This window comes from Furipterus horrens, unplaced genomic scaffold (genome assembly GCF_987537825.1).
Source record: "Furipterus horrens unplaced genomic scaffold, mFurHor1.1.pri manual_scaffold_5, whole genome shotgun sequence".
NCBI classification, from domain to species: Eukaryota; Metazoa; Chordata; class Mammalia; order Chiroptera; family Furipteridae; genus Furipterus; species Furipterus horrens.
This window is the reverse complement of record NW_028327175.1, coordinates 95,126,930-95,154,210: the sequence shown is the minus strand read 5'-3', so window position 1 is coordinate 95,154,210 and position 27,281 is coordinate 95,126,930. Positions and strand designations below refer to the sequence as shown.

Genomic DNA, 27,281 nt, shown 5'->3' with positions numbered 1-27,281 from the left:
CAAATGCAGCTTTTTACCCCCCATTTTTAAAGGATTTTGGGAGAATGATTGAGATTTATTACTCAACATTTGTATCGCTGCTCTACTACCTCTTAATACTAAGCATGTACAAACCCCTCTAGGTCCCAGGAATTTTGTTTCTTCTACCCCAGAGAGTCTCAAACTTGCTTGAGTTAGGAGCACTTGCCAGAGAAAACTGTCTATTTGAGTCATTTACTTGAAATTGTTCATTTGAATAGTTGCTGGTGCAGCAGTTTCATTACTGAAGGAATGTTCACCTTCGGGGCCATAAAATACCCAGCTTTGCATTTTGATGGGGCAGACACGGGTGTGGACACCCTGGTCCCCGGGCCAGCATGCATACTGCCATTCCCATGGCAGTGACCTCCTTGGAGCAAGTATAGCTTCATGTCTGGAAGCAGGATGCAGAGCGTTTTCCTATTCCTTGGCCTGGCTGGTGGGCTGAGGAAGGGAAAACCCTTTCATGTGGTCAGGCCCATGTTCCCTCCCAGGGAGACCCTGCACCTTTGGTTTACCCTGTAGCCCTCTGAGACCAGGTCAGCCTTGGTCAAGCTCATGGGACCTAGCCTCACTGTGGACCTAGCCTCACTGTGGACCTGCCTGTGGGTCGAGGGCCTCCCAGCAGAGTGTATCAATGGCAGCGGCTCACCTGTCCAAGGCTCTGAGCTCTTCATCTTTGAGACTTCAGGTAGCCAAAACTACCCTTCTGTGGTTGAGTTAGGGGACACCTAACCCCATCTTTTACTTGAAGAAAGAGCTGGGAGTTCTGACGGCAGTGTTGGATGGCGTGGTCCAGGGCTAGAGGGACACTGACCGTCCCTGCGAGTCCCTTGCTGGACACAGCAAGATGTCTCCCTTCTCTCCCACATGTGGGATTGAGTTCTGTGTTCTCCACAGTCCTTCTCAGCTGGGGTTATGCGAGACGATCAGCAGGGGTCTGACTGTCCTTCAAGCCTCAAGCCAGAGATCCCCCATCTTTCCCCACACCCCCTCCCATCAACCGAAGGATGAGCCTTTCCTCCGACACTGTTCTCTTCCTCCTCTCCTGCCCTGGGCCAGCTCATCGCTGCCCCCCCACCCCCGCCCCCAGGCTTACCGCAGTCTCCCTGGACCCCTGGCCTCAATCCATTCTCCCACCCCTAAACCTGACCCCAGGGGATCTGACTAAATCACAAACCCAACCCCATTTCAGCTTCCATTTCAAACTGGCTCTGACTCCCTAAAGCCCTTCAGTTCTGGTCTGGCACTCAAGACCCTTTCAGCCTTGCTGGTCTCGTGCCCCACTCCCTGCCCCTTGATTCTGCAGCCCCTACTCCCACCCCAATGCCCTCAGCCAGCTGGGGCACGTCCCCCATGTGGCCTCAGAGCATGGACCAGCCCTCTGTGGCTGCCCATCACACTGTGACGGACCTGCCTGGCTGCCTGCCCAGCTACCCCACGGGCCTGGCCTGGCCTGAAATGGTTGCTGAGGAATAAAGGAACCCCCCTGAGAATGCTGCTGCCATCTGTGCAACGGCTGTGGCTTCTCCAGGGTCCTACTGAGCCTGGCTTTCTGGAAGCATCACTTTGAGTGACAGGTCTGAGGGTTTTGTTATGGGACCACACTGAGGAGAGCCTGCTTTTCACTTGACCTCCTGCTGCTGGGTCTTAGTGCAGCACACTTGGGAGAGCCTGGGGTGGTGGCTGTCATCTCTTCTGGTCTCCCCTGAATTCATTTTAACCCAGAAACACCTTAGGAACAGAGCCTGATTGCCACCCTTATGGTTGGTGCAGACTCTCTCCAATGTTCTGCTCTGGACCCCCAGTCCAGCAAAGCAACAGCTGTCAGTGCCTCGTGTACTTCCACACCTGGGTTACCAGTAAAGTGACCTCCACAGTGGCTCACTGTGTCAGGAGTGAGCGATGATAGAGCCTGAAGGATGATACACTATGTGTCGTCTTAACCCCCCGCCCCCCACTTTGAGGCCACCCTGAATACTTCCAAGGGGCAGATCCACTGAGGGAGAAAGGATGAAGCCTCAGGCTTGGAGTTGATGTCTGCAGCTCAGCCATCTTGCTGGAGAGGGAACCTGTTTCGGTATTCCAGCTGGCTGAGAGGCAGAGGTGGCCGAACAGAGCTTTCTCCAGTGCCCCGGCCTCTGTCCAGAGAGCCTCACCCCAGAATCCACTCTGGTCCTGCCAGGGTGGGATGGGGGCTTGCACTTGGCCTGGCATAGACCCCAAACCACCAGGGCACAGGGACAACAGTGCAGAAGGGCACCAGCTACATGGATGCAGACCTGGAAGCACTGGCCTGTACCCTCCCTCTCCGTGGTGGCAGCAGAAGCACTGCTAAGTCACGTCCCGTCATTTTGTGAGATAGGACTGGGCAGCTGGAGCAGCAAAGCCCTGGGCGCCCACTGAGGGTGCTAGTGCCCTCACACAGGGAAGGGCATGTGGGTGCCCAGTTGCAGTTCTGGGAGGATCAGCTATCTGGGGGTCTGAAAAGGCGTGTCACAGACGCAGGCCTGGTCAGGGGAACCATGGGTCTGTGGCCCCATGTGGCGAGGCAGAGCTTGGATTAGGGGAGGGGGAGGGGTGCTTGGGCTCAGCAGGAGCAAGGTTCTCCTTAGAGGGAGCACCGCCTGCTGGTTGGGGTGCTGGGGCCTTGAGCAGGCTGCATCTCCAGTGCCTGGGGACACTGGAGCCACAGCTGAGCCTCCACCTGCAGAGAAGCAGGGATTAGTGGTCGGGGTAAAGGTGGGAGTAGCAGGGCCCTCTAGGCCACTTCCAAGTTTGAGTTTAGGTATAAGTTGGGAAACCAGCCTCTCCCACCATCCAGTCCCCCAGTGGGCTAATGTGCAGGAATCTGGCCCCACTGCCCTACTGACCTGCCCAAGGACCCTCTCACTATCTCTTAGCCAGAATCCATTGCATCCTGGCATTCAAGGCCCAGGACTCCCCATCCTTCTTCCCCTACCTCCTGCCACTCCTCACTCTTGCCCCTGACCCTCTGCTCAGGTCATCCCTCTGCAATCCCTCTCTCAGAGCTCCACTGTAAAGCCTGCTCCTCAATCGCTACCCCCTGGGCAGTCTCCCTGGGTCCTGCTCTTTGACCCAGTGGTTTATCTCTGTTCCTCTGTACTGCCAGCTGCCTCCTCACCAATGGGAATGTGGGTGCTCAAGACAGAACTGGGTGGGAGCCGCACAGGTGCCAGGCCAGGGTGGGTTCCACAGGGGGGTCCCATGTGTGGTATCTCCTTCTCCCCTGCAGTTACAGAAAGAGTGGTGCCCATGACCAGTGCAGGAGAAAGGACGACAGGAGAGCCAGGTGCAGTCCCTAAAACAGGCTCTTTAATAACATTTATGTCTTCATTGAAGAGCTTCGCTTTTCCCACCCAGGACCAGACTGGGGCTGACAGGGTCCGCTGGACGGATGGACAGGTGGGCAGTCGCATGGTGGGTCCGGGTGGCCCCAGGGCCTGGGCGCAGGCGCGCCGGGCTAGTAGAAGGAGTACTGGTTCTCCACCGCACGCGTGCGGCCGCGCGATCCCTCGCCGGGCGCGGCATCGGCGAGCTCCTCTGCAGCGCCCGCCGCCTCCAGCAGCCGCTCGGCGCTGTTGCTGCGGCTGCGCGCGCTCGGCGGGCCCTCGGGGGCGGCGCGCGGGGCAGCGGGCAAGGAGGCAGCCGAGGACGATGAGGCGGAGGAGGACGAGGCGCCGCCGGCCTCCGAAGGCGAGGCGGGAGGGCAGGCGGCGGCAAGGCTGGCGAAGTAGTGCTGGCCGGCCGGCTCGCTCCAGCAGGCGGGGGGCGCGGGCACGGCGCTGGGCGAGGGCCCCGGCTCTGCAACAGGACCCAGCGGATCAGTGCCCGGCCTGGGTTCCCTGTTCCCCACTTTCCCCAGTCACAGCGTGTCAGTTTGGGCCCAGAGACCCAGACAGTGGGTCACACAGGGAGCCAGGCTCGAATTCAGCCTTCTGGGTTCCAGCCCACCTCCCCAGATAACATCACAGGTATAGGCGGCAGTGCACACACAAATGGTGCTCAACACACGTGGGCTGGACACCCTGACTCCCCCCTCCACACGCCCTTCCTCCACAGCTCAGCACAGAGTCCCACCTGCATCTGGGGCCCGCCCCAGTGCCCGCTCAGCACCCCTGCCCCATGCCAAGAATCACCCAGGATGGCCCCGGGGCCAATCCTGATGGCCCGGACTGCTTACAGCTGCCCAAGTCCTGGCCCTCATTCCACTAAGCTGGGATGTGGCCTCAGTGACTCCTGCCTCCCACTGCCCACCTGTCTGTCTTGAGCCATCACATCTGCCAGGTGGGGTGTCTTACCAGGTGGGGGGCCCAGGGCTGGCACGTAGCTGCGTAGGGTGATGTCTGCGGAGCCTCCCGACTCCAGTGGAATGGGGTGGGTGTGGAAGTGACGCAGCATGTCAAGCACTGACTGGAACCACAGGTGCTGCACGTGGCACTGCCCATGGCCATTCAGGGACAGGCGCAGGTGCTGCAGGCACAGATCAACATTGTCAGTGGTGGGGTCCTGGACTGGTGAGTGCCTTTGGGGGTCATTGGGAGGACCAAGTCTCAGAGGCCACACGGGGTTGTGTCAGAGGTGGTTCCTAGCATGAGCCCCATCACATTTGGGGGGGGGGGGGTCACTCCTGTGGTGGGGGGTGAGGAATCGGTGGGCAACAGAGCCAGGCTGGAACTGAAGGGAGCAGACATTTGCCCCTACGTTGGGAGCACCCACAGCATGCTCCTCACACTCCCCATATCAAGTCTCTAAAAGCCATACATGATAGAGATTACAGCCCCCATGTTAGAGATGGGGAAACTGAGGCACAGGGAGGGCGTGGTTCACCCACAGACACAAGGCACAGAACTCAGGTTTATGTGATTCTCCACCCTGCTGTCCCCACAGAGCCAAAGCCCAGAGGGATGGAAGCCACCCCAAGACTGACTGGGCGGGGGGGTGGGAGAGTGGCAGTATACGTTTCTCCATGTAGCTGCACTGGCAGCACCTGGAGCCCAGGGAACAGGTTGGTGCCGCCAGGGCCCACATGCAGCTGGTGCCTCAGGGAGATGAGCAACTAGCCTGTGGTCTCAGGGTAAGCCTCATCTTGCTCAATATGTATCCCACAGGAGGAAGAGTGACTGTCGCTGGGGTGTGTATGGCAAGAGGAGAGGTGATAGGAAGATTTCAGGGTGTGCACATGGCCTCCAGCCCAGGCAGGGGTGCTGGCCTAGCCCCCTACACAAAGGGCAGAAGCCTCGGGTGTAGGGTGGTAGGGGTGGTTCCATGAGTTAATTCTGCCAAATCAGCAGGGCCAGATGTTGCCAGAACTGTGAGAGCAAACCTGGGGAGCCTTAATGGCACCCAGGGCAGGGCCTTCGGGGGCAGAGCCCGAAGCAAGGAGGGTGCATCTCCATCTTTTGGAATACAGTTCAGACGTTTATTATCTGAAGGTATAAAGAGGGCAGAGGCCTTCCTTCCCAGGAGGAGAGCAAGCAGAGGCTGGGGGTCCTGCTGTAGCCCACCGCTAACTTATCTCACCCTGGGCAGCCACCCTGCTCTGAACTCCGGCGTGAGTTCAATTTGGGACATCCCCCTGGAAGGAGAGGAGTGTCCAGCTCTTCTTCCTCCCCTGCCCCCCATGCCCCCCAGTTGGCTGGGCACCATTCTAGTCTCTGGCTTGGGTGTAAGTCAGATCCAGGCCCTTCAGGGAGGCTGCCAGGGGCAGTGCTGGCCAAGAAGTAAACTTGGGGCTGCCAGGGATAGTGTTAAGTGCTTGGTTGTCAGAGGACCTGGTAAAGGCGGCTGCTTTCCAAGGTGGTGTCCCTGGAGAGGTGCTGCCTCCTCCACAAAGTGACAACACTGCCAAGGACACAGGCCCAGGGAGCCAGGCGGCACGGAGGGCTTGCACCAGGTCAGCTGGGGATTGGGATACCGACCACCAGTGCAGGCCTGGAGCAGGCGTGCGGGGTGCCGCCTCCTCCAGCAGGGACTGACGACACCCATGTCCTGGGAGGAGCCCAGGCTAGGTCAGTTCCTTATCAGAAATTCAGGATGATGGCGGGGTAGGTGGAGGTTGAGGTTCCTGCCCATTCTGGTTACACTGTAACCCCCCATGGTCATTTGACTTTTCAGATGTGTATTCCTTTGTGCCTTATACCATTATATTAGCACACAACATCCTTCCTTGAGACTCCAGTTTCTGGGTGCACTGTCACACCTTTCCTGTACCCCGCCTGGATCACCCTTCACTTCACCATCAACATTCTCCCTCCACTGCACATCTTGGGCCAAGGCCTCCCCCTGCTCTGGCTGATAGGGTCAGGAGCCTCCTCTGGCCTTCCAGACCAGCCTGGCCCTCCTGCTTGGCTCAGCTCCTCTTCCCTTGTTTTGTCATCTAGGGGCCACCCATGTGTGGTTCCCTTCCATGTCTCTTGGCCTGAGCACAGGCCTGGCCAGGGGCCCAGGAAGGGGTAGGGAACTGAGCTGAGGAGTGGGGAGTGGGTGGGGCTTCCTCGGCTGACCCCAGCCCTGCACTGAGGAGGCTCTTGGTACAGACCCTCAGAAGCCCAGAAGCCCCTGTGCTTCTAAGGTGTCAAAGTTAAGTCCTCAGAAGGGCCTGGTCTCCTGAGCGCTCAGCCACCAGCAGGTGACTTCCCCATCTGGATAATGGAGAAGCCGTAGCCGCAGCAGAGAGGTGTGGGGGGGATCCAGGTGGTTCAAAGAGCATGGCCAGGGGTAGGCCTGGCCCATGGAAAGCCATGCCACATCTACACCCATGGAGCCTGTCCCTGGGGAATGGGCGCAGCCTCAGGAACAGGGCCACCTCCCCCCACGGCCCCCTGCACACTTGCCTTGGCCTTGCCTTGGAAGTTGAAAGTCAGTACATACTCCCCAGGCCGAGTCTCACTCTGGCGGATCACGAAGAGGCCATGGCTCCGGGACCCGCCTGCCAGCACCAGCTGCGCTGCTTTGACCCTTGACAGTGTCCCGTGGAACCAGGGGTAGTCAGAGAGCTCCAGCTCAGGTGCCGCTTCAGTCTCAGGCTCTGCTCCCTCCTCCCCTGCAGAGGACGCAGTGAGGGGTGTGGCCAGGGGAGGACAAGGAGCTGCAACACCTTGCTGGGTTTTTACATGTACAACACTGTTTGGGTAATTTTAGAACAAGGCCAAGAGCTGACCCTACCCACTAGTTAAGCTTGTGAGGTCAACTGAGGCACAGAGAGAAGGACTACCTATGGTCGTCTCCAAGTCAGCGACAAACCTGGGAACCAATCAGATCTCCCTGTCCCTAACCCCTGGTTCTGACCCTCCACACCTCTTCTGTGAGCATTTTCATTGAGACCAGGGCCTGTGGGAAAGGTCCCGTTCCACGACTGGCCTACCAAAACCAGAATTCTGAGCTGCTGGGCAGAGGACCCGGAGGGATGAAATGTTACTGCTTCTGAGGCTCAGGGAAGGCTTTGGAGAGAGCTGGGGCAAAGGAAGGAGGGGCTGGGAGAGCAGGCTGCCCCACTGCACCTGTGTTATCACTGTCACCACCGCTGCCGCCCGGGGATTCCAGGGACTCCAGGAAGGTCTCCAGTGGTACATGGGCCAGGGACTCGCTGACAGCATCTCGAGCTCGGCTGTGTGGGGCTGTCACCACGGCTGCTGTTGTCTCTGAGGGCCGGGGCAGGTCCACTGCTGGAGAAGCGGCAGTAAGAAGCACATCTACCTGTCTGGCCATCGTGGAGTGACCACCCCTCCAGCCCCACCCTCCATGACCCACCAGTGCTTACCCTCGGTGAGGAGCTCACAGCTGCAGGAGGCGACGCGGCTGGCCAGACAGCCTCCCTGCGCACAGGACAGCTCTGTGTCTTCCTCGCTGTCCCTGTGAAGACAAGAAAGCATAATTGCTCAGCCATGGGATTTGGACCATGGGCTGCACACAGAACCTGGTAGTAGTTCACCTGAGGTCCCTGCACCTCCATGTCCCCCTGTCACACCCTCAGCTTGTTCTGTGGCCGCCATGTGTGACTGGGCCACATAAGAGAGGTCTCCAGGTGCATGCAGTCCTCCTAGAGGTCACATGACCCCTGCCCCCTAACCCACAAAGGGCTGGCCCCCTGCTGGAACCCCATGGAGTCCCACAAATGGCGCCAGGGCACAGCAGTGGGAAGGGCCTGGGCAGCTCCCTTCCCTGCCTCAGGCCTTTGTCTCCCCATCCATGACACGAGGTGTCTGGGATCCTTCCAGCTCTAAAATACCACAAGGTTCACCTTCACAGGGTCCAGGGAAAGAGTTTGCAGAGCAGATGGTTGGGAGGGCGGCAGGGGAGGGATTAGAACCACTCTGGGGATCAGGGGGCCAGGGAGGTGCTCGGGACTTTAATTGTGCTTCCTTAAATGAAGCTGTTAATTAGAAAGCAGCAGCCCCTCCCCCCTGGGGCTTGGCTCACCCCATTAGCCAGAAGAGCTGTTGCCAAAAGCTCTGCTGGTCTGCCTGCCCCTCCTACCCTTGGCCTGGAGGTCTCTCCCGGATGGTGCAGCCAGCCCGTTGCTCTTCCTGCGCACAGCCGACTGCGGCGGCCCTCTGCTTACTCCCCGCCACGGCTCCCCACTGCCTCTGAACTACTAGCTTCCCAGGTTCCCATCAAAGTCCTCTTTTCGCCAGCTCTAGTTCTAACTACTTGAAGGTTTCGATGTTCCCTGCAAGTCCCAGGCTCACACACACTTCCACACCTTTTGCTGGGCTGTTCTCTCTGCCCTCTCCTGCCCCCAGTCCATTCTTTCTTTAAGCCCTGGAGGTGATGAGCACCTCTACCAGCACGCCTACTCTGAGCCCCAGGGGGGTTAGAGGCCTTCCCTCTATTCCCCCACCCCTGTACTTCGGGCTCACCCCATCACTGCTCTTCTGCTAGTGGTGTCAGGCTTCCCTGGGGTGAGGACAAGATTTGACCCAACTTCTTTCTAGGTCCCCAGGCCCTGGCCCTGCAGAGCAGTCCTCGCAAAGCCTGCTGGGGGTGGGGGTATGGATGAACAGCCAGCACCAACCTGGATAGAACTGCCACGAGAAAAGCCCATTTCTGGAGCTCAGCACTATAGAACTGCCCCATCCTGGTCACCTACCCTAGGACCAGGTGGGCACTCACCCGGGGTCCACGCAGCCCTGGATGTCGGCCACCCACGAGTGCTTCTGTAGCGAGTCGATGGTCTCCAGGATGTACTCTGCTCCATTCTCCACCTGAGGAAGAGGCGCCAGGAGTACACACAGTAGTCACTACCCTAACCTCCTCCACCCTTAGCAGGGGGCTCTAGACCCTGGACAAATAGCTCATCCTACCCCTTTCCTACGGTGGCTCACTGGTGTGAGCAGCAGACAGTGGGGTCACCATCAAGCACCACCCAAAATCCAGGCCAAGATCCTGGGGTAGAGCTCCACTCCATACTCTCGCAGCCCCTTCCTCCGGGCCCACTGCTGGGGGTGACTGGGGATAATGTTCAGCCCTGCCAACCTCAGGTCCTCAGGCACTAGAGATGCAGCCTCAGAGGAGGCCATGCTGGCTGGGGAAGGATGGGCTGGCACCCTGGAGATGGGGTGAAAGGACTGCACAACCCTCAAGTGAGCCAAGGGGCCAGCTGGCTCAGTACTCTGGGTTGAGGGGCTCGCCTTAGTGCCCGGAACTCTAGCTTTGAGGCTGAGGCCATACCCCTGGGATAAATGGCCTCAGACGGGAAAGAGAGGAGGAAGAGTCCTTGCTGGGGGCCAGGCCTGGAGTGTCATTCAGCACTTACGTTATCTGGTGACTTCATTCCAATAGCCCTGGGAGGGAGGCAATATACTTTCCCTACTGCACAGATGAGAGAACTGCAGTTGTTGGACTCCCAGCATCTCGGAGCTGGGAGGGCCCTTGGAGATCACCTTTGACCCCTCTCTGAATGGATGGGGAAACCGAGGCCCAGAGTGGAGCTGGCAGGTGGGCTCCTGAGCACCATCAGCAGCACAGTGGCCACTCAGCTGTTGGGAATGAGGCTCTGGACTCGTCTCTCCCAGCAGGTGCGAGTGCCAGGCACGGAGGGCTGTATCCTCAGCCCCCAGCATGTGTGACTCAGGGTATGGGGTTGGCAAATGTTTGCTAAATGAATAAGGGAGTTCGTGACTGAACAAATAGGGGAGAACAAAAGCATAAACCCAACCAGGAGCCTAGAGAAGAGGGTGGGAGCTCCACACAACTTCGGGTGGGCGGAATCAGGTCTCACAAACATTGTCTTTTCCTCCCAGGAGGCACAGGGCACAGCCCTGGTAGCCATGTCCTCAGCAACCTGAGCGGGCCACCCCAGTGACATGGGTCCTGGCAGAAGGAAGAGCGGCCCTCAGCCCCACCAGGGTGCCTCCCTGCTCACCCCAGGGCCTTTGTGCCCTCTGTGGGACCAGGTGGGTTCCCGCACTCCAGCGCTCTGTGACAGGAGCTCTGTATAACTGCTGCAGGCTGGTTACCAGTTTGCCTGCCCAGGGCGTGGGCATGTGTTGGCTCCAGTAGGGGGAGGGGGCAAGGGAGGGGAGGAAGTGAAACTCAGGAGGAGCTTCACCTAGGCCCAGGAGGAAATGGGAACAGGGTCCCACATGGTGGGTGACTCCCAGGGCACTCAGATCTCGAGCCCAGGCATGGATTTAAGTCCTAGCTGGGTGCTTGCCTTCCGTGCAGGGTCCTAAGACTCCCAACCAGGGATCCCTCCCGCTGCTCTGCTGCTGGCCCCTTTTCCTCCCCCTGCAATGGCCTCAAGCTATGCTGCCCATGAGGGAGGTGGCCTGGGGCAGCCAGGGGATCTGTGGGGCCAGGGGTGGGACTCACCTTGAGCACAAACGTGTTGTCCTTCTCCGGCATCTCCAGGGGCATGGTAGTGCGGACCTCGATAATGGCTGAGAGAGGGATGCTGACCTTGGGCCTAGAGGCCTGGGAGGCCAGAGGAAGGGGTAGTGAGAGTCACCCCCGGGCCTCCTGAAACCGTTTCTAAACCTCCCTGCCTCCCAGAGCAGCCCTGGCACAGAGGGGTCCCAATCCCCACTTCACAGACAGGTGTTGAGGGAGTCTCTGGGAAACAAAGGGACCCCCCATATAGTCACACAGCAAGCCAGGGACAGAGCTGGGACTGATTTTGAGTCTCCCACCTCTACGCCCCACACGGTAAACGGTGCCTGGGCTGCCCTTCTGCCCCGTGCGCCCACCAGATCTGTGGTTTCACATTTTGACCTTGATCCATAGTAAAAAATGTATTTGATATTGCAAGCCTGTATACACATAGATAAACATATCTCTGAGATAAATGTTTCAGCAGACATTATTTACCCTGTGTGATATTTTCTATTTTATCCTAGTTCATTAAAAAAAAAAAAAAGTGCTGGTCTTCCCCTTCCAAATAGACTTTCTAGAGCATGGCTCTGGTGTCCCCACTCAGAGCCCCTGGAGCTGGGCAGGGCAGTGCCTTCTGGTGGAGGAAGAGGGAGCAGTGTGGGGTTCAACCAAGGTGAGCTGGCAGAACTCCCAGAGAGGGCCATTCTGGGCCTGGCCTCCCTGCTCTGCCCCAAAGCTTCTGGCCATGACCTGAAGGCCCCCAGGGCTGGCTTGAGACTGAGATTCCCGGCAGGGCTTGGGATCTAGGACAGGGACTTTCTCAGGAGGAAACGGAAGGGCCACACACCGGGTGGGCAGGCGGATGGGAATTCCTGGCAGCTCTGGCTACCATCCAGCGGGTGCAGGCCGGGCTTGGAGTGGTGATGGAGGGGCTCAGCTGACCATGGCAGGCCACTGCACCAGTCACTGGGGTTGGGGGCCATGGCCCTGGAGTGGGTGGAACAGAGGTCCGCAGTAAAGGCCTGGGCTGGTTACTTCAGCTGGGCTCCCACTGGCTAGAGGTGCTGACTTCCCTGCCTGGCATTTAAGGCCTATCTGTCCTGGCCCAGCTGCCTTTCACCCTGCTCTGGCCACACTTCACTGTTCCCACTTCTCTGGAGAGAGCCATGAGGTTGTTTCATGACTCCAGACCTTTTTGTTCACTCAGCTTGTGCCTCCAGAAATGCGTTTCCTGGGCCCTGCTGCCTGGTGACCACGCAGCCTGAGCTTCACCTCCTTGATGCACCTGGAGCACCCAGTGCTCAGCCCATTAAAGTTTACCATCCAGTGTTGCAAATGCCAGTCTCCTGGTGGCTCCCACAGTGGCAGCGGGCCAGCCTCACTGCTCTCTGGGTCTGCAGGGCTTGCCTGGCACAGGGCTCTGAGGGATGGGAGGCCAGAGTCCTGACTCATGGGGCTGTATGAGAAGAAAGTCAGAGGGTCCCAGGAAACAGCCCCCAAGCTCCTCTCTGCTCTAGGGGTGCAGCTAGGCCTCCAGGACCGGAGAGCAGTGGGGCATATCAGCGGGGGCTCCCTGGGGCATACATTAGGGAATCTGTACTTGAGCCTTTACCATGGTATGATACACATCCCTACCAGCTCACTCCCAAATTCCTGAACATTTGCATGAAAAACAAAGGGTTGGAGGCCAGACTGGGGTGTGGGTGGGGTAGGAAACCCCTTGCTTTCTTCAGAGGTTGGGGAAGTGACCCCTCAGGAGCCCTGCCTTCTGCAGTGGGGAATGGTGGGCTCAGAGGGATAACCAAGAAGGTACCAGCTGCCACATCTCCTCCTCTGAGGGCAGCGGCCACTGCTATTTACAGCCAGGCAGCTGTGACTGCCACTCAGGGCCTGGCAGCCTTAAAGGCCTGGGCCTCTGCCTCTGCCCTTTGGGTGACCCTGGGCAAGCCCCACCTCATTTCCTACCCCTTACTGGGCCTTGGTCTCCCTGTCTGATAGGGGGTGGAACTGAGCTTCATGGTCTATGATTTCTCTCTGGGAACTAATAGTGGGGGCCTGGGCAAGCACACAGCCCTTGGGAAGTCTGGGGTGGGAGGGATCCCGGGACTTGGGAAGAAGGCTCTTCAGACAGTGAGTGTGTCCTTAGGAAGCCACTTCTCAAGCAGCTCATAGGCATGCAGCCCTGGGGACTCCACACCCTGCTCCTCTAACACAACCCACAGTTCTGGCAGACACAGTGGGGACAGAGGTGAGAGACTCAGGAGAGTGGGCCCAGAGGTAGGCAGTAGCCCTGGGTGGTTCTTGGGGGTGCTGCCAGCTGCTGCACCAGCACAGCCTCCCACCTTTCTGAACTTCCCAGTGCACAAGGAGCTCCCACCTCCATGCTCCTGTCATTCCTGGGACCACCAGGGTGGTGGGTATAATTAGCCCAGCTCTGCCACCCACAAGCTGTGTGACTTTGGGCAGGCCATCTCTCCCCTGAGGATTCATTTGTTTTCCCTTCTGTGGCCCTGAGGCCACAAGGCCCGCCTCGTGGGAGTACTGGGAGGAGGAGACTACCCACCAGGCCCGGCACTCAGAAAACGGACACTGTTGTTATAGTTATTCCCACTTTCTAAACAAGGCAGACTTGTCACCCTGGAGGAGACCCAAAGCTTTGCCTGGGGCTCTTCTGGTGAGCCCCCAAGAGGGGGAGGGGACAGTGTACTCAGGTGAGCAGCAATGCTGGTGATAGCTAGAACTTAGCTTTTGAAATCCAGGCCCAAAAAGGGCCATGTGGGCAGGGGCTATGCTGCAAGCCTGGCAGCCAAACTGGGAATTCACAGATTTCTAGCAGAACAGATGCAGTTCTCCCCAGGAGAGGCACCTTGGAGTGCACCACTGTCGTTCCCTGTCCTCATCCCTGCAGGCCTCCTCTCTGGGCGGCTCCAGCCACCCAAGGGTCCCAGGTAAGGAGGACAGCAGGGCAGGGAGTCAGGCTTTCCAACACCATGAAGAACACTCCCCCAGAACCTGTCCAGCCAGAGAGCCCTTCTGACACTTCAGAGGTGCAGAGAGACCTTGAGAAGTGACTTGTGGGACAGGTAGAATGGGCCCACACCCCAGGATCATGACATGCCGTATTCCATCCTGCCAAATGGACCAGGCAATGCCAAAGCTCGCCATTGGCACCCTAGGCCGTGCCCACGGCATTCCACCATCCCCCAGGTGGCGGTCGGTGCTCACCTTGGGTGGTACGAAGAACTCTAGGCGGAAGCGCTCGCCTGCCACAGCTCTGCGCAGGAGTAGGCGGCACTTCTGCCACTGGGCGGTGCCACCCGGGCCTGTGGCCGCATCGTCTGCAACCATGAAGCGCAGTGCACCCTCACGCTGGATGTCCACCAGCTCCACCTTGGCTGCTAGTGTCCGTGTCAGCCGCAAGCGCCGAGTCCACTTGTCGCGTGGCTCTGCAGAGGGCTCGGTAGCACGCGGGGCGGCATCAGGCTCGGGAGAGGCACGCCGGTGCCATATGTCGCGCATGCCGTCCACCACGCACAGGCTCATGTTGCGCAGTGAGAAGCCCTTGCGGACGCGGGCCTTGGCTGCCGCTTGCGCCGACACATCCTCAGAGCTCCGTGAGTGGCCGCAGGACGCTGCCTTGAGCGCTGCCGGATGGGGGTCCATGGCGTCAGGGTGCTCGGCCACCCCGGCCACCAGCATGCGGCGCACCTCCTCGCTGAAGACGTCCAGGAAGTTGGTGGCGAAGTGGCGGGAGAAGGAGGCCCCGGCGTCCGGTGTGTCGTAGGCCGGGTTGTCCCGCAGGAAGCGGCAGAACTTGTGTGCGAAGTCCACGGCGGCCGCCTGCGCATGCAACTCGCAGAACTGCCGCCAGTCCGGGACCGGGGCGGTGGCGGGGCCCGCGGCGGCACCATTCATGGCTTCCGTCCCATTGCAGCCGTCTGCAGCTGCGGGTTAGAAGGACTCGTGGTGACCCTGCTCCCCCAGGGCTCCCTGGGGCTGTGGGTTGTTGGGGGTTGGGGGTGGTTCTACAACATGCAGCCTTTCTGAGTAGGACCAGTGTGTGAAGAGGTTCACCAGGGAGGTAGGAGGTAGCATTTGCAGAGGCGGAGCCCCCATTCCTTGTCTCTTCAAACAGCAGCCTGAGTTAGGGAACCCTAAGGTCAATCCTGGGGCAGCCAAAGGAGCCTTGAAGTGAGGTCCACATGAGCCTCCAGTGACCTCACTTCCCCAAGTAATCTCTTCTGAGGGCCCCCAAAGCCCGGTGGATGAGAAGTCATGAGTAACCCTCTGGGTTCTACTTTTGAAATATGCCAGGAACCCAACCCTTCCTCCACTGCTGTCCAGAGAGAGACCCACATAACTTCTTCTTTTGGAGGCAGTACATCAGCAGCCTTGTCACTGGTTCCCCGGAAACTGACCACTCTATAGTCTGTTCTCCACCCAGGAACCTAGTCATCATTTCTAAAATGTAACACAGACCAGGTCCTTCCTCTGTTCAAAAACCTGCTATGGCTCCCATTCCACTCAGAGTAAAAACTGAAGCCCTGCCCCTGGCTCCGTGGGCCTCACACGATCTGCCTCCACTGACTCTCTGAGCTTACCTCCTGCCATGCTTCTTGCCCATTCTTCTCTGGCCACACCGGCCTCCTTGTCATTGTGAAAGCATGCCAGTCACTATGTCCACCTCAGGCCCTTTGCACTCTCCTGGAATGGTCTTTCCCCCACACTCTGGCACCTCCTTCAGGCTTCTGCTCCAATGCTATCTTGTCTGATAGCCTTCCCTGACCACCACTCTGCTGAGAATAAGAAATGCTCCCACTCCACCCAGTGCTGGCACCGCCTGCCCTTTGCCTGCTTGCTCTTTTCCGTGGGGTTTACCCCCATCTGACATACCGTTTATTCGCTTGCTTTGTTTTGTTCTCCCCTCTCCTCGACCCTTCCCCTGAGAATGTCAGCTCCACAAGGCACGAATTTTAAGTCTTATAAGTGGCTGTGTCCCCGGTGCTTGGCACATGGCAGGCGCCCTGTAAACAATGAACGACTGAATGAACAAATGAATGTGTTTGGCCTACTGGGCATGTCACAGCTGTCACTATCCCAAGCTCTCATATGTGTCTTGGGGACACTCAGCTTGTTAGTGACTTGGATCACCTCCTAGTGTGGGTCAAGTCTGACTAATTTTTCATACTGGCATTGAAAGCACTGCCTCCTCAGACTTCCTGCTGTCACAGTGGCCTGTGTTCCCACCTCCCGGAATCCTGTTCTCTCCACAGCACCCATCCAAATCTGACCTTTCGAAGAGGCCCTAATCCAGGAAACCAGCAGTCTGCTTACTCCAGCTTCCTCCTCCTTATTCCCAGGCCCCTGTCCATTCTTACTCTGGATTGCCAAACTACCTGGTATTTGGGGGCTTTGCCTCCTTGTCCCCCAATTTGGCCATTACCCCTAGGGGCACAGGCACAACACACTGTGTTTGTGCAACCCTCTCCTAAGACTAGGGTGAGCCCTGGCTGGTGTGGCTCAGTGGATTGAGTGCCAGCCTGCGAACCAAAAGGTCACCAGCTCGATTCCTAGTCAGGGCACAAGCTGGGGTTGTGGGCCAAGTCCCCGGTTGGGGACGTTTAAGAGGCAAAGGATCTTCCCTCGCACATTGCAGTTTCTCTCCCTTTCTCCCTCCCTTCCCCTCTCTAAAAAAGTAAATAAAATCTTTAAGAGTAGGGTCAATTTACCAATGGAGAATAAGAAGGGTGATGTGGTCCTGTCCTGCCTTGGGGAGCCCATCTTAGAGGGCCAGCCCGACTGTTAGGGGAACTAAGGCAGAGGGTCATGCACTCAGCAGCCCTCCCAGGATCCCACATTTCCTGGCATGGCCCTTGCAGCTCTTTGGGAGTACCATCTCATCTCTCCTCTGGGATCCAAACTCTAATTAAAGCCAGGTACAAATAGCTGCCCCACTTCTATGAGATCATGTGCAGGGCCTCTGGGCCATAGGGCACCGTGGGAATTCCCTCTCACCTTGGGGCAACCTCGGCCATTGATCTGCAGTCAACAACAACAGGACAGCTCCAGGAAGGAAATGGGCCACTTAACATAGATGACAGTTTTCCAGACTAGCAGGTCTCCTCAGTCTCCTTCCCTAGTTTTGGGGGACAGGGTAACAGGGAGCTAGGGAGACTTCCTGGAGGAGGTGGGGCCTGCCTTGGGCTTTATGCCTCAAGAGGGCGAGGAGTGCCCTCCCCACAGGCCTGAGCATTACCTTGGAGGCAGACTTATCAGGACATGGGAAGAGGGGCTGGGGAAATGGGGACTGAGGCACCCATGAGCTTGGCTCATGCTGGGCCTTTTTAATGCCCTGCTCTTCCTCCTGTCTTCATCTGGCTAAATCCTACTCATCTGCCAATAATTAATTGAGGTCCACTTCCTCCAGGAGGCCTTCTTTGACCTCCTCCTCCCTCCTCTGCCAGCTGGCATGAGTGTCTCCCCTGAGCTCCCACAGTCCCCTCCTCAATGTCTCTCTAGCAAGGTGCAAATTATAGGGTGCTCCAGGTATATTTCCATGTCTCTTTCCCTAATCTGGCATAAGCACTCTTTAGGGGCAGAAGGTAGGCCTGGGTCATCTCAGTAATGGAAGCAGAAGCAGAAATGTACCTGCCACCACCACCAAGGCCTCCAGAGAAGGAGAGCTGAGGCCTCAGCCTGCCCTTTGGAGGGTGGGAGTGAGGAGGAAGCCCTACCGCTAAGCCTATGAGTGCCTAACCCTGTTCTCCAAGCCCACCTATTTTACCCAGCATGGCAGCGTTCCCCAAGGTGGCCACCTCCCCTGTACCACTGAGACCACCAGGAGGGTCAGACTAGGTGACATGACAGCCTCGGAAAGGCTAGCACTGGAACCAGCATCAAGTATGGATGCCCCTATTTGACATAATTTTGCTCCTACATGGGGCTGGTGGGGACAGGGAGAAAGTCAGTCCCAGTTCCCCAACCTCTGGCATTAATCCCTGTTCCTCCCTGCTCTTCCTGCTGGCTGACAATATGCCTGGCAAGGAGAAGTGACAGAGTAGAGAGACAGGGTCCTGGGGAGAGGCCCTCTCACAGGAGGGCCCCAATTAGCCCTCACTGGAGATATGGGTGGCACTCAGAGAGGAATCTTCCAAGGATATGGTGGCTGTGGCCGCGTCCTAGGCAGGGGCTGGGAGGCACTGGGAGGTTGGGTCTGCCTTGACCTTCACCACCCACCTTTGCTGGCAGGCCAGCAGCCCTTAGGCCTGATGCCCAGCACAGCAGCCCTCAGTGTTCCCTGGATCCAGCGAGGCCTACAAAGAAGTGGCAGAGGTTGAGAAGCCAAAGGTAAATGTCACAAACACCCGGATCAGCAGGGACCCCCACAGTTAACTACAGACGGGGAAGCTGAGGTCCAGACAGGCCCCTCTGCAAAGGGGAGGATGTTAGTCACACAGAAGAGGGCTTGGACCTAGCAGGGGCAAGGGTGTGCTGGGGGCCAGAAGTGGGATGAGACCAAGTGCAGGGACCTTGGTTGATCCGGGTTCCAGGCCTGACCCACTGTGCGCTGGGTGAGCACCTCCTCCTATGGCCCCAGGGAGCCAGAAGAGGCCTGTCAGCCAGGGCAGGACAATGCAGGATGGGGCAAGAGGAGATCTGGGCTCTGTCTTGGGCTAAACCTTGGGTCACCTCAGGCCTCGGCACCCCATCAATAAAATGGGGTGCTGGAGCAGTGGCCTCTAGGGGCCTGTGATGGCCGTTGGACACTTTAGCCTGGGGCCCTCCTGTCACTCCACTGGGATGAGGGGGAGGTAAGGAGGGGGGGCTCCCTCTCACGTTTACAGTCTTCTCTGAGGATTGGGCTGGAGACAAAGGGAGCCCACGGGGTCTGGCCATCAAGTGCTGGCTCTCCAGGGGCCTTGGGTGGGCACACCACTCTCCCTCAGTCATCACCTGGGGTTTTTTTTTTTTTTTAGGCTCAGCTGTGCTTTCTGGCTTCCCCTGGAAAAATGTTTTTTGTTCCCATCTCACCAGGGCTGGAGCAGAATGCCACGGGGCTTCAGGGAGGCGGGGCAGGGCAAGCCTAATAGTCTGGGCCTGTAGGCGTTCCAAGCCATGGTCTCCCCTAACACCTCTGCCAGGAACCCAGACAGGAGACCCTCCCCCACCCCGACCCGAGTAGAGGCCTGGGAGAGGGGGCAGCTGGCCTTCCGGTGGTAAAAATAGAGCTGACAATTGGAAAAGAAAAAGACCAGCCGTCAGCCCCCGCAGCACGCAGTTCCGGATCCCACCGCCAGGTCATTCCTTAAAATATTAATGAGGCGTTTTAGCCGCCCCCGCTAATGCGCAGATGACCAATCAATCTACCACACGGGGGTGGGACGGGAGGCGGACCGCCTGGCCCACACCCGCAGGCCTACCCCCTCCACCAGCCTTGTTTCTGGGGAGCCCCAGCTGGGGCCGGTCTCCCCACCACAGGAGACAACTGACCCCCAGGGAAGGGAAGGAGGCCCTGCTGTGCAAACTAGCAACATCCTGAAAGGCTGCCTTCTCGGGCTGCACCTGGGCAGCAGCATCCTCCTCCTCCCGCACCTCACACAGCTCCGTGCTCAGAAAGGTGCCCACACACCCAAGTATAGGAAAGGGTGGTGAAGATCAGAACTAACGGTGCTCTGTTCTGTCTGGGGTGCCCACCTCGCATAAACCATTCATGATGGAGAAACTGGGGCCTCTTCTTGCGGTCCCCCAATACAAGAAGGGAGACCTCATTTGGCTCTTCACTGCACCTGAGAAGCTGGCCCTAACTATGCCCGCTGATGTCCTCTCCTCTGGGATTCTCAGGACCACTGGCCTGGCCTTGCCAGTCCAGCCCTACACATGACGAGGCTTCTTCCATCCTCCGTCCTGCTTCTTCCAGCTGCCCTCCTGACCTCCGTGGGACAGTCCCCACCAGCCCCTCTCTGCACCTCTCCCCCTGCAGGACAGACAACCTTTGGGGAGGTTACTGCATCAGCCAGGAGTGCCTTCTGCCCATTAGCTGCCTGAATCTCTCTCCCCTGCAGATGGAGGCCCAGAGTACATTGGGCAGGCACATTTGCTGTTTCACTTGGCTACTTGGGCGTTGGTTCTCACCACCTTACTGCCCCCTCTAAAGTGTCCTCATTGGGCAGGTTCTGAAGCAAGGCTTCCTGTGAGAGTGAGGTGTGGCTGGAATTCCCCCACCTTCCCTCCCCAGAATATCTGTGCTCACCCCATGACCCTGCCAGAAGGCAGAAGTGGGAGTGGAAGGAGGACACTCTGACTAGTGACTGGGACAGGTGCACAGAAGAAGCCCTTGGGACTCTGCCTCTGCATGGTGGTGGGAGTGGGGCACTCAGGTGGTCCTGGCTTTTCTTAGCATCATTTGCCACAGCTGTAAAGCGGGACCACCCTGCTCTCCCACACAGACTGCTTCAGGGTCCAAGGCCCGTGCAGAGGAGCATAAAGAGCATCGCTGGGAGGCAGCTGTTAAAAGCTGGTGGAGCAGCTCTGTGCCCTCGCTCCTTTAATACAACCCCAGCCTTTGTCACTGTGGGAAAGTAGAAGACCTGCTGAGCCCTCTAGCTTTTACTGACAGGCCCTGCTGGCTCGGCCCTGCAAACCTCCAGTCCTAACGGGCCCCACGGCTGCATCCAACAGATGTTCCCATCACAGGGGCCCACTGTCTGGTGTCTTCCTACCTCCACATCTGGTCGTTTGACACACTGGGACAGTGGAGTGGTGAAAAGCCTGAGATCTGGAGCCAGACCTCCTGGGCTTGAACCCCAGCGCCACCACTTCCTAGCTGTGCCACCGTGGGTAAGTGACTCACAGACTCCTGGGCCCTCAGTTTCCTCATCTGTTAACAGAGGGTAATACCAGCACACTGGCTGTTATCCAAGGGCTATCATGAGGATTATACATGTAATTTATTTAAAAATAAATTCCTCACTTGTAGTTCCTAAATGTCTTGCACTCATTCCCTCTTTCCTTTTCACTGCTCTGGGCAGATGGTGGCAGAGGCCTCCTCCCTACTGTCACTGTCCTCCATCCCCTGGCACATACAGGTTCCATACTGTAGCCAAGGCCATCTTTCTAGAACCCACCTCTCATTGGGTTGTGCCCCTATTTACAACCCTGTGCCTCTCACATCTTCCCTGCCAGGAAGAGAGCATTCTGGTAAGGGAAGTGACTGGCCACCATTCACTGGATTTATACTGGGCTCCTGCAATGTGTCAGGAGCCATGCTGATAGCTCCAGGACCATAGACAGACGGATGAGAGGGGAATGTGGACCCAAGTTCAGATCTGTCCCTTTCTGAGCAGATGCTACTCCCAAAAGGGCCCTGGACAGCTCCCCCTCTAAGGGCACAGTGGGGTTCCCTAGGCCCTGCCTCAGGAATGGAGATGTCCACCCTCAGGGGAGGGGGCACTCTAACAGGCTGGAGGGAGGGAAATCTAGAGCTGGCCTTGCAGGAATTAAGATGTCAGAGAAGCAGAGAGAGGGGCCCAGAACAATAAGCTACATCTGGGCCTGGGGGCTTAGGAGGAAAGCCCATCCTTCTTCAGGAGCACCTGGTGCTGGACAGTTCCTGGACTGACTGTAGATAGAGGGCAGCCTGGCATGGCTCTAGCTGCACTAGCCTTGCCCTCCTGGGGTTGCAGAGCAGAAGCACCCTCTCTCCAGCCTTGGCCTGAGCCTTGCTGTCTCTCCCTTTCTCCCAGTAACATGGATGTCACCTTGGCCCTGATTCATATCCCTTCCAGGCCTCCCTGCCCCTGACTCAGTTCCCCAGACTTGCAGGACACCACCTTCAACCTCTAGCACTCAGCCCACCAGTCCAGTCCGCCTTCTGGATTTTTCATGACACACATACCATGTCTCCCCCTCAGTTCTCAGTATCACAGAACTCTGGGTATTGGGGATGCTTATAAAGTTTCCCGGGGCCTTTCTCCAAGCAACTGAACTCTCTGCCTGGCTGATATCCAGCACCGCAAACTCTCCACATCCAAGTTCTAATACATCTCTTCCTCCAGCCCCTGCTTGTCCTCAGCTCAAAGTTTTAGCACCCAGACTCGCATTACCCCACCTGCTCTACTCCTCTGCCTGACTCGTTGACAGGCCTTGAGCCCACAAAGACCTTGGAAACATCCCCCTTTATTCTGTCCCTGCCTCTACTTGGCTCCCCTCCTCCTCCACAACGCCGCATTGCTGTGGCCTGTCTTTACCAGACTGTGAGCCCCTAGTTGAGTGATATTCCCACCATAGGACCCAGGTGGGCCCCTATATACAGAGGGTCAGAAGTATCTGGAGAATGGACCCCAAACCCTACTTCACCTAGAGGAGCCAGAAGATGCTGTACTCCCGCCAGACACTGATGCCCTGTTCACTCTGCCCAGACAGGTTCAGGCTGTGACCTCCTCCAGATATTTAGAATTCACACCTGCTCTCCCCTGGGACAGAGTACAGCTATAAAGACAAGATTCAACCAGGTGAGGGTAGGGGAAGAGAAACTTTCCCAGACTCCAAAGCTGCCACCACCCTTTCAGTCCCATGTGGACTGTAAAGAGCAAGAAACGAGGCAGGCTCAAAGACTGGACCAGAACCCCATGGGGACAGCAGCCAGGAGGTCCGAGGCACCTAAACCCCCAATACCCGCAATATAGGATAGGTAGACAGTGCAAGAGGTAAGAACCATGCTCTTGTCAGAGACAAGTGGTGTAGAGGCCTGGCTTGTTGGCTGAGTGACTTTGGGCAAGTCATTTCACTCCTTGGCTCTCTTTTTTTTCCTCTGTAAAATAGGGATAATAATAGTACAAAACCCACAGGGTTGTTGTGCAAATTACATGAGAAACAGCATGATACCCTTAGGCTGATGGGAGTCAGCCATCGACTCAGCCTTGGGGAACCCTTGGCTGGGAGTGGGGTGTCTTACCTCCAACATTCCCCAGGAAAGCCTACCCTGGGGTGTGAGTGCTGGGGGTTCTCCCTAGGAGACCCATGTTTAGAAACTTTAGACAGACTTTTCACAGTAAGGGTAAGAATAAATGCATTACCTCTCCATTACTTAGAACCATTCAACTAACCTGCATCAGAACCTCTTGCCCACCATCATTCATGCCCTCTAGAAGGTGAGAGGAGTAGAAGGAAGCAGCTTGTGGGAAACTCTGCCTCTGAGATCCCCACACTAGCCTAACAGCACTGCTCCCACTGCCTGACTTCTCCCAGAGTTCTAGAGCTGAAAGGTTCTAGGTTAGTTCCTACCCTCCTGGATGGGGCTGGAGGGAAGAGATTTGTTCAAAGTGGGGAGGCAGAGTAGGAGAGGGTTCAGATCATACCCCCCCCAGAGGCAGCCAGAGAGGGTTCAGATCATACCCCCAACAGAGGCAGCCAGAGCCTCTTGGGATAACCAACCCCTGGCCCTCCTGCCCTCTCAGAGGTGCTCACTTACCCCATACTCAGTGACCTGTATTGGAGAGCAGCTCTTGCTGGTCACCCAGCTAGGATGTAGGCACCATCATCCCCATTTTAGAGTAGATAATGGAGGTTCAAAGATGCAGAGGTAGGGTTCAACCCAGGTTTAACTCGAGACCCTGAGGCTCTCCCCTGCACCAGCTCGGCGTGAACACAGACTTTGGTTTATCATGTTCATGGTCACTCCTGAGGCTGCCCGGTTCTCCCCAGCTCGGCTCCCAAGGGGCCAGTCACTGTAGACTTCTCCCCGTGAAGACCTAACGTCGTGGGCTGCTGGGGGCCTAGGCGGGTCCCTGCCTCTGTCCGGCCTTGGCCCGATCGGCTGGCGCGGTTCCGGGGCCCGAGCTGCTCGCATGTTCATCAATGGCTAAGGCCAAAAGGCCTGAATGGAGGGCACGAACCCGCCCCTTCTTAAAGGCGCCGGCCTCTTGAGCACCCTCAGCGGTCCTTCCCACTATCCAGAGCTGCCGGAGGGCTCCCGAAGTGGGCGGGTCGAGAATGGTGACCATGAGAAAAGAAGGCCTGCGCCGAACGGAGGGCGTGCTGGCCCGGCAACTGTGGTCTGGATAGCGTCCCTACCGTGACCCTCCCCGCCCCGAGTCAGCCCCCACAGCCTAGGGAAAAGACTGGGCGCCCCTCCGCCCCAGTCAGGGACCTCCTCCTCTAGGGGGCTCGCTTCGTTCTACACACCCCTGGCCCTGAGCCCGGGGGGGGGGGTGTTGGGGGGCGGGGGCGCAGCTGCTCCGGAGGCGCCTTGGCCCCTCCCGTTACTCCCGCTCCGCCCGGGATGGGGGTCGGGGAGCCGATCCCCGTAGGGGGCGCATCTCCCCGGTCAAGCTCCCTCCTACCCGCGCACACAAAGACGACACGCGCGGAGCGGGCTTCATACAGCCGCGCTCCTCGGGGCAGCTATGCGCACACACACGCACGCCCTCAGGGACCGATAGGGTCCAGGATGATGGAGGGGACGAGAGAACTGAGGACAAGCAGGCCGTACCTACAGGCGCGCAGCTGCTGCTGGGCGGGCCGGAGCACCGGCGGTGCGCTGCCCAGACCGAGGCGGGGCTCCTGGGGCCCGGCGGCTCATGGTCTGCGGCAGGTTTAAGCTCTCTCCGGGCGAGAGCCGGTGTTGGCGGTGGCTCCTCACTACCTTGTCCACAACCTCCGAGGCTCGTGCGCTCCCCGCGGCCCCGGCGCGGCCCCGGCTCGGATCTCCAGGCAGCCAAGCCCCGCGCTCTCGGAGCCCAGCTCCGCTCCGCGCGCGCTCAGCCCGCTCGCCCCTGTGCCCCCCGCCCGCGCGGCGCGCGCCTCCCCGGCCCCGCCCATGGCGCGAAGTCCCGCCTCCCACCCGCCTCGCCGGCCCCGCCCCCACTGCGCCCCCAGCCCCTTGCGGAGCCGGAGCTGTACTCGCTGCTGGTGCTCACTTCCTTCGGGCGGCAGCTGCGGCAAGGCGGCGGAGCCCTGGGGCCCAGAGGGGTTAGGAAAGAGCCTGCAGCCGTCCCGTTTGGGGCTAGAGTCCGCGACCGCCTTGTCTCACGGAGCCGGCCCCAGGCCAAGCGCTGGAATGCCCCTGGCGTGGAAGCGTTCCCCGGAGCCCGGGATAGTGGCTCCCGGAGCACCGCGGGTGGAGCCCGGGTGGGTAACCTGTGTGGTGGGTTGTGGACGTCCGTTGGTGATGGTCGCCCGGCGGGTGTCGCTACTGCCCCAGACCCTCAGCCGCCAGTGCATTGGGAGCCTCGCAGAGGCCCAGATGTCGCAACTGGGGAAGTTGGCGTCTGCTTTTCATAAATCCCGAGGGCGAGCACCACGCCCCCTTCCTCCAACCCTCTCGATGCCGGAAATCGCCCCGAGGCTACGGGGCTGGGAAGACCTGAGCAGGTCCCCACCTCCCCAACTTCATGGTAATGGGGAGACTGATACGGCCCCACCTCCCACCCCCGTTGTTCAGAAGTCATGCGGGGCTGGTAGGGGTCTACAGCCTTGGCTTCCTCACCTCTGCCCAGCTCTACAGCCCCAGAACCAGGGCATAGGTTAGGGTAGAGACCAGTCTGGCTAAGAAAACAAAAAGACTCTTGCTGGCCTTTGTGGGCACTTGGGGGCCTGCAGAAGACTTCGTAGAAGGTGAAAGGACTCCAGCAGTCCTGGAAGGGGTCTGAGAGAAGGCAGGCATCAATCCGTGTAAACAAGTGTAGAAGTGTTGCTCAGTGATGTGACCTGCTGCTTGCTCCTGGAGAGAAGTGGGGGTGCCTGAACTCCTTCCCTCCTCTCCATTTTGCCCTCGGCCTCCACAGGCAGTTAGGCCAGCTTTTCCCTGCCCCAGCTAAACCCCCTGCAGCCCTACCCCTGGTAGTTCCATGGTCTGCCAGGCAGTGCCTCAACTGTTGCTCTCCTCTTGTAGAGGGCCTGTAACCTTTCCCAAAGCCATTTCACATCTTATTTCCCAGGAAAACAGGACAGGCAAGAAAGGGTTTTTATCCCAGTCTTGTGCCTGAAAGGTGTGGGGCCTAGAGAGGAACAGTGGTTTGGTGAAGGTGGAGACTGGCCTGGAGCCTGCCTGAACCTCCTGCCCGCCCACCCTGGGCTGCCCTCCACATGGGCACTGAAGCCCTGACACCTAGCACCTTCCCTTCCACAGACATACAAGCTGCTCTTGCGGCGCAGGATGTGGCCAGCAAACATTTAATGAAAATTCAGGTGTGGACGAGCCATCGATTGGAGTTGCACACTGGCTTGGAGGCCTGGTTGGGAACCAGGAGAACTATGAAAGTGGCTGGGAGGGGTGTAGGAATGTGAGGGGTGGGGAGGGTGGCTGCCTGTAGAGTTCAAGAGGAGAGGGAGGCTCCATACTGGGCGATGGGGCTGTGACCCCCACCCTCCTGGGAGATGGGAGAACCTGGCCCCCAGTGGACTAACCTGGTTCCGAGTACTGGGCTGAGGTCCAGTGATGGGCTGTCATTGGCCAGAGAGAGTCCTGGGATATGGATGGAATCCTGGGCAAGACAGTGAAGTCTGATCCCCAGGGAGGAGGAAGTGAAGAGGAGCCAGCTGTTTAATGACTGACCTACAAGGAGGAACTAGTGGGAGATGTGGAAGTGGCTAGGGCTGGGCAGGGTGGGGAGGGAGGGAGGGGCCAATTGGTCAAGAGCACCTTTGTCCTGGGGATAGGGAGGGTCAGGGAGGATAGTTCTGTCTGGTGTCCCTGAGGGCTGGAGGCTCTGGGGCCTTGGAGGAAGTTGTGATGGGACAGATGATGAGGGGTGTGGGAGTGGGATGCCTCCCCCTCCCTGAAAGGGGGCCCTTGGATGTACAAGCTCTAGAGTGTTCAGGACTGAGACAGGGATAGCACAGGGGACTCTGCCTAGATGGGTGCAGGGTGAGAGCAGGGTATGGAGTCAGCGTTTCAGGCCAGTGAGGGAATGTCAACCACCACAGACTAAGAAGCTCCTCCTCTGGGTGGGTGGGGGTCCACATGAATAGGTCTGGGCTAGGGGCCCGGCAGTCCAGAATCCATGGCTCAGATCTGTCCCTATGCAAGGCTGGCACTCAGGGGGCTTGGTAGGCATGGGCTCCACAGTGCCAGGCAAGCAGGGTCGCAAGGGAAAGGGACATAGTTAGACATGGAGTGACATGAGGGCACGGCTCCAGGGTACCCAGGAGGAAGCAGGGGTTCCCCGGCAGCTGGTGTCAACATCCAACACACGTCACACATTCAGCCACAGTCTGATGGGTTTTTTAAAACAGGAATGGATTTCTCTTTTTGATTGGGTTGCTGGTCTGCCCAAGAAACCTCAGACACTGGGTTTGGGTTTCAGCAAAGCTCTGGACCTAATGGAATTCCTGGATGGAAAGAGGGGCAGAGGCCTTCTGTGTGTCAGGGGCCATGCCCCACACAGGCAGAGCAGTGAAAAGTACTGCCCCAGCTCCCCATGTGTGTG

At 58.3% G+C, this 27,281-nt stretch overlaps 1 protein-coding gene across 11 annotated transcripts; it reads right to left on the bottom strand.

Moving 5' to 3' along the window:
* Positions 1 to 3,332: 3,332 nt before the first annotated feature.
* SH2B2 (SH2B adaptor protein 2) lies at positions 3,333 to 27,257 on the bottom strand. 11 transcript variants are annotated; one of them, XM_090276829.1, is made up of 13 exons: positions 24,991 to 25,108; positions 22,210 to 22,341; positions 18,091 to 18,167; positions 16,870 to 16,990; positions 15,748 to 15,878; positions 14,080 to 14,798; positions 10,855 to 10,956; positions 9,154 to 9,245; positions 7,802 to 7,893; positions 7,542 to 7,706; positions 6,876 to 7,084; positions 4,341 to 4,512; positions 3,333 to 3,843 (listed from the first exon to the last, which is right to left on the bottom strand). In XM_090276829.1, the coding sequence occupies exons 6-13, from the start codon at positions 14,767 to 14,769 to the stop codon at positions 3,503 to 3,505; spliced, it is 1,863 nt and encodes a 620-aa protein (XP_090132955.1). In that variant the 5' UTR covers positions 14,770 to 14,798; positions 15,748 to 15,878; positions 16,870 to 16,990; positions 18,091 to 18,167; positions 22,210 to 22,341; positions 24,991 to 25,108; the 3' UTR covers positions 3,333 to 3,502. The 11 variants fall into 11 exon arrangements, with proteins under 11 accessions (XP_090132955.1, XP_090132952.1, XP_090132954.1 ...); XM_090276826.1 differs by lacking the exon at positions 16,870 to 16,990; XM_090276828.1 differs by lacking the exons at positions 16,870 to 16,990; positions 24,991 to 25,108 and adding an exon at positions 24,344 to 24,389.
* Positions 27,258 to 27,281: the final 24 nt, after the last annotated feature.

What these genes read in the sequence shown, in the direction of transcription:
- SH2B2 (XM_090276822.1), bottom strand. Translation starts at nt 26,302, where the DNA reads ATGACAGCCCATCACTGGACCTCAGCCCAGTACTCGGAACCAG. An exon ending in TGGTGACAGTGATAACACAG is followed by an intron (nt 7,085 to 7,541) that starts GTGCAGTGGGGC and finishes CGTCCTCTGCAG; the next exon opens with GGGAGGAGGGAGCAGAGCCT. An exon ending in AGCCCTGGGCCCCCCACCTG is followed by an intron (nt 3,844 to 4,340) that starts GTAAGACACCCC and finishes GTCCTGTTGCAG; the next exon opens with AGCCGGGGCCCTCGCCCAGC.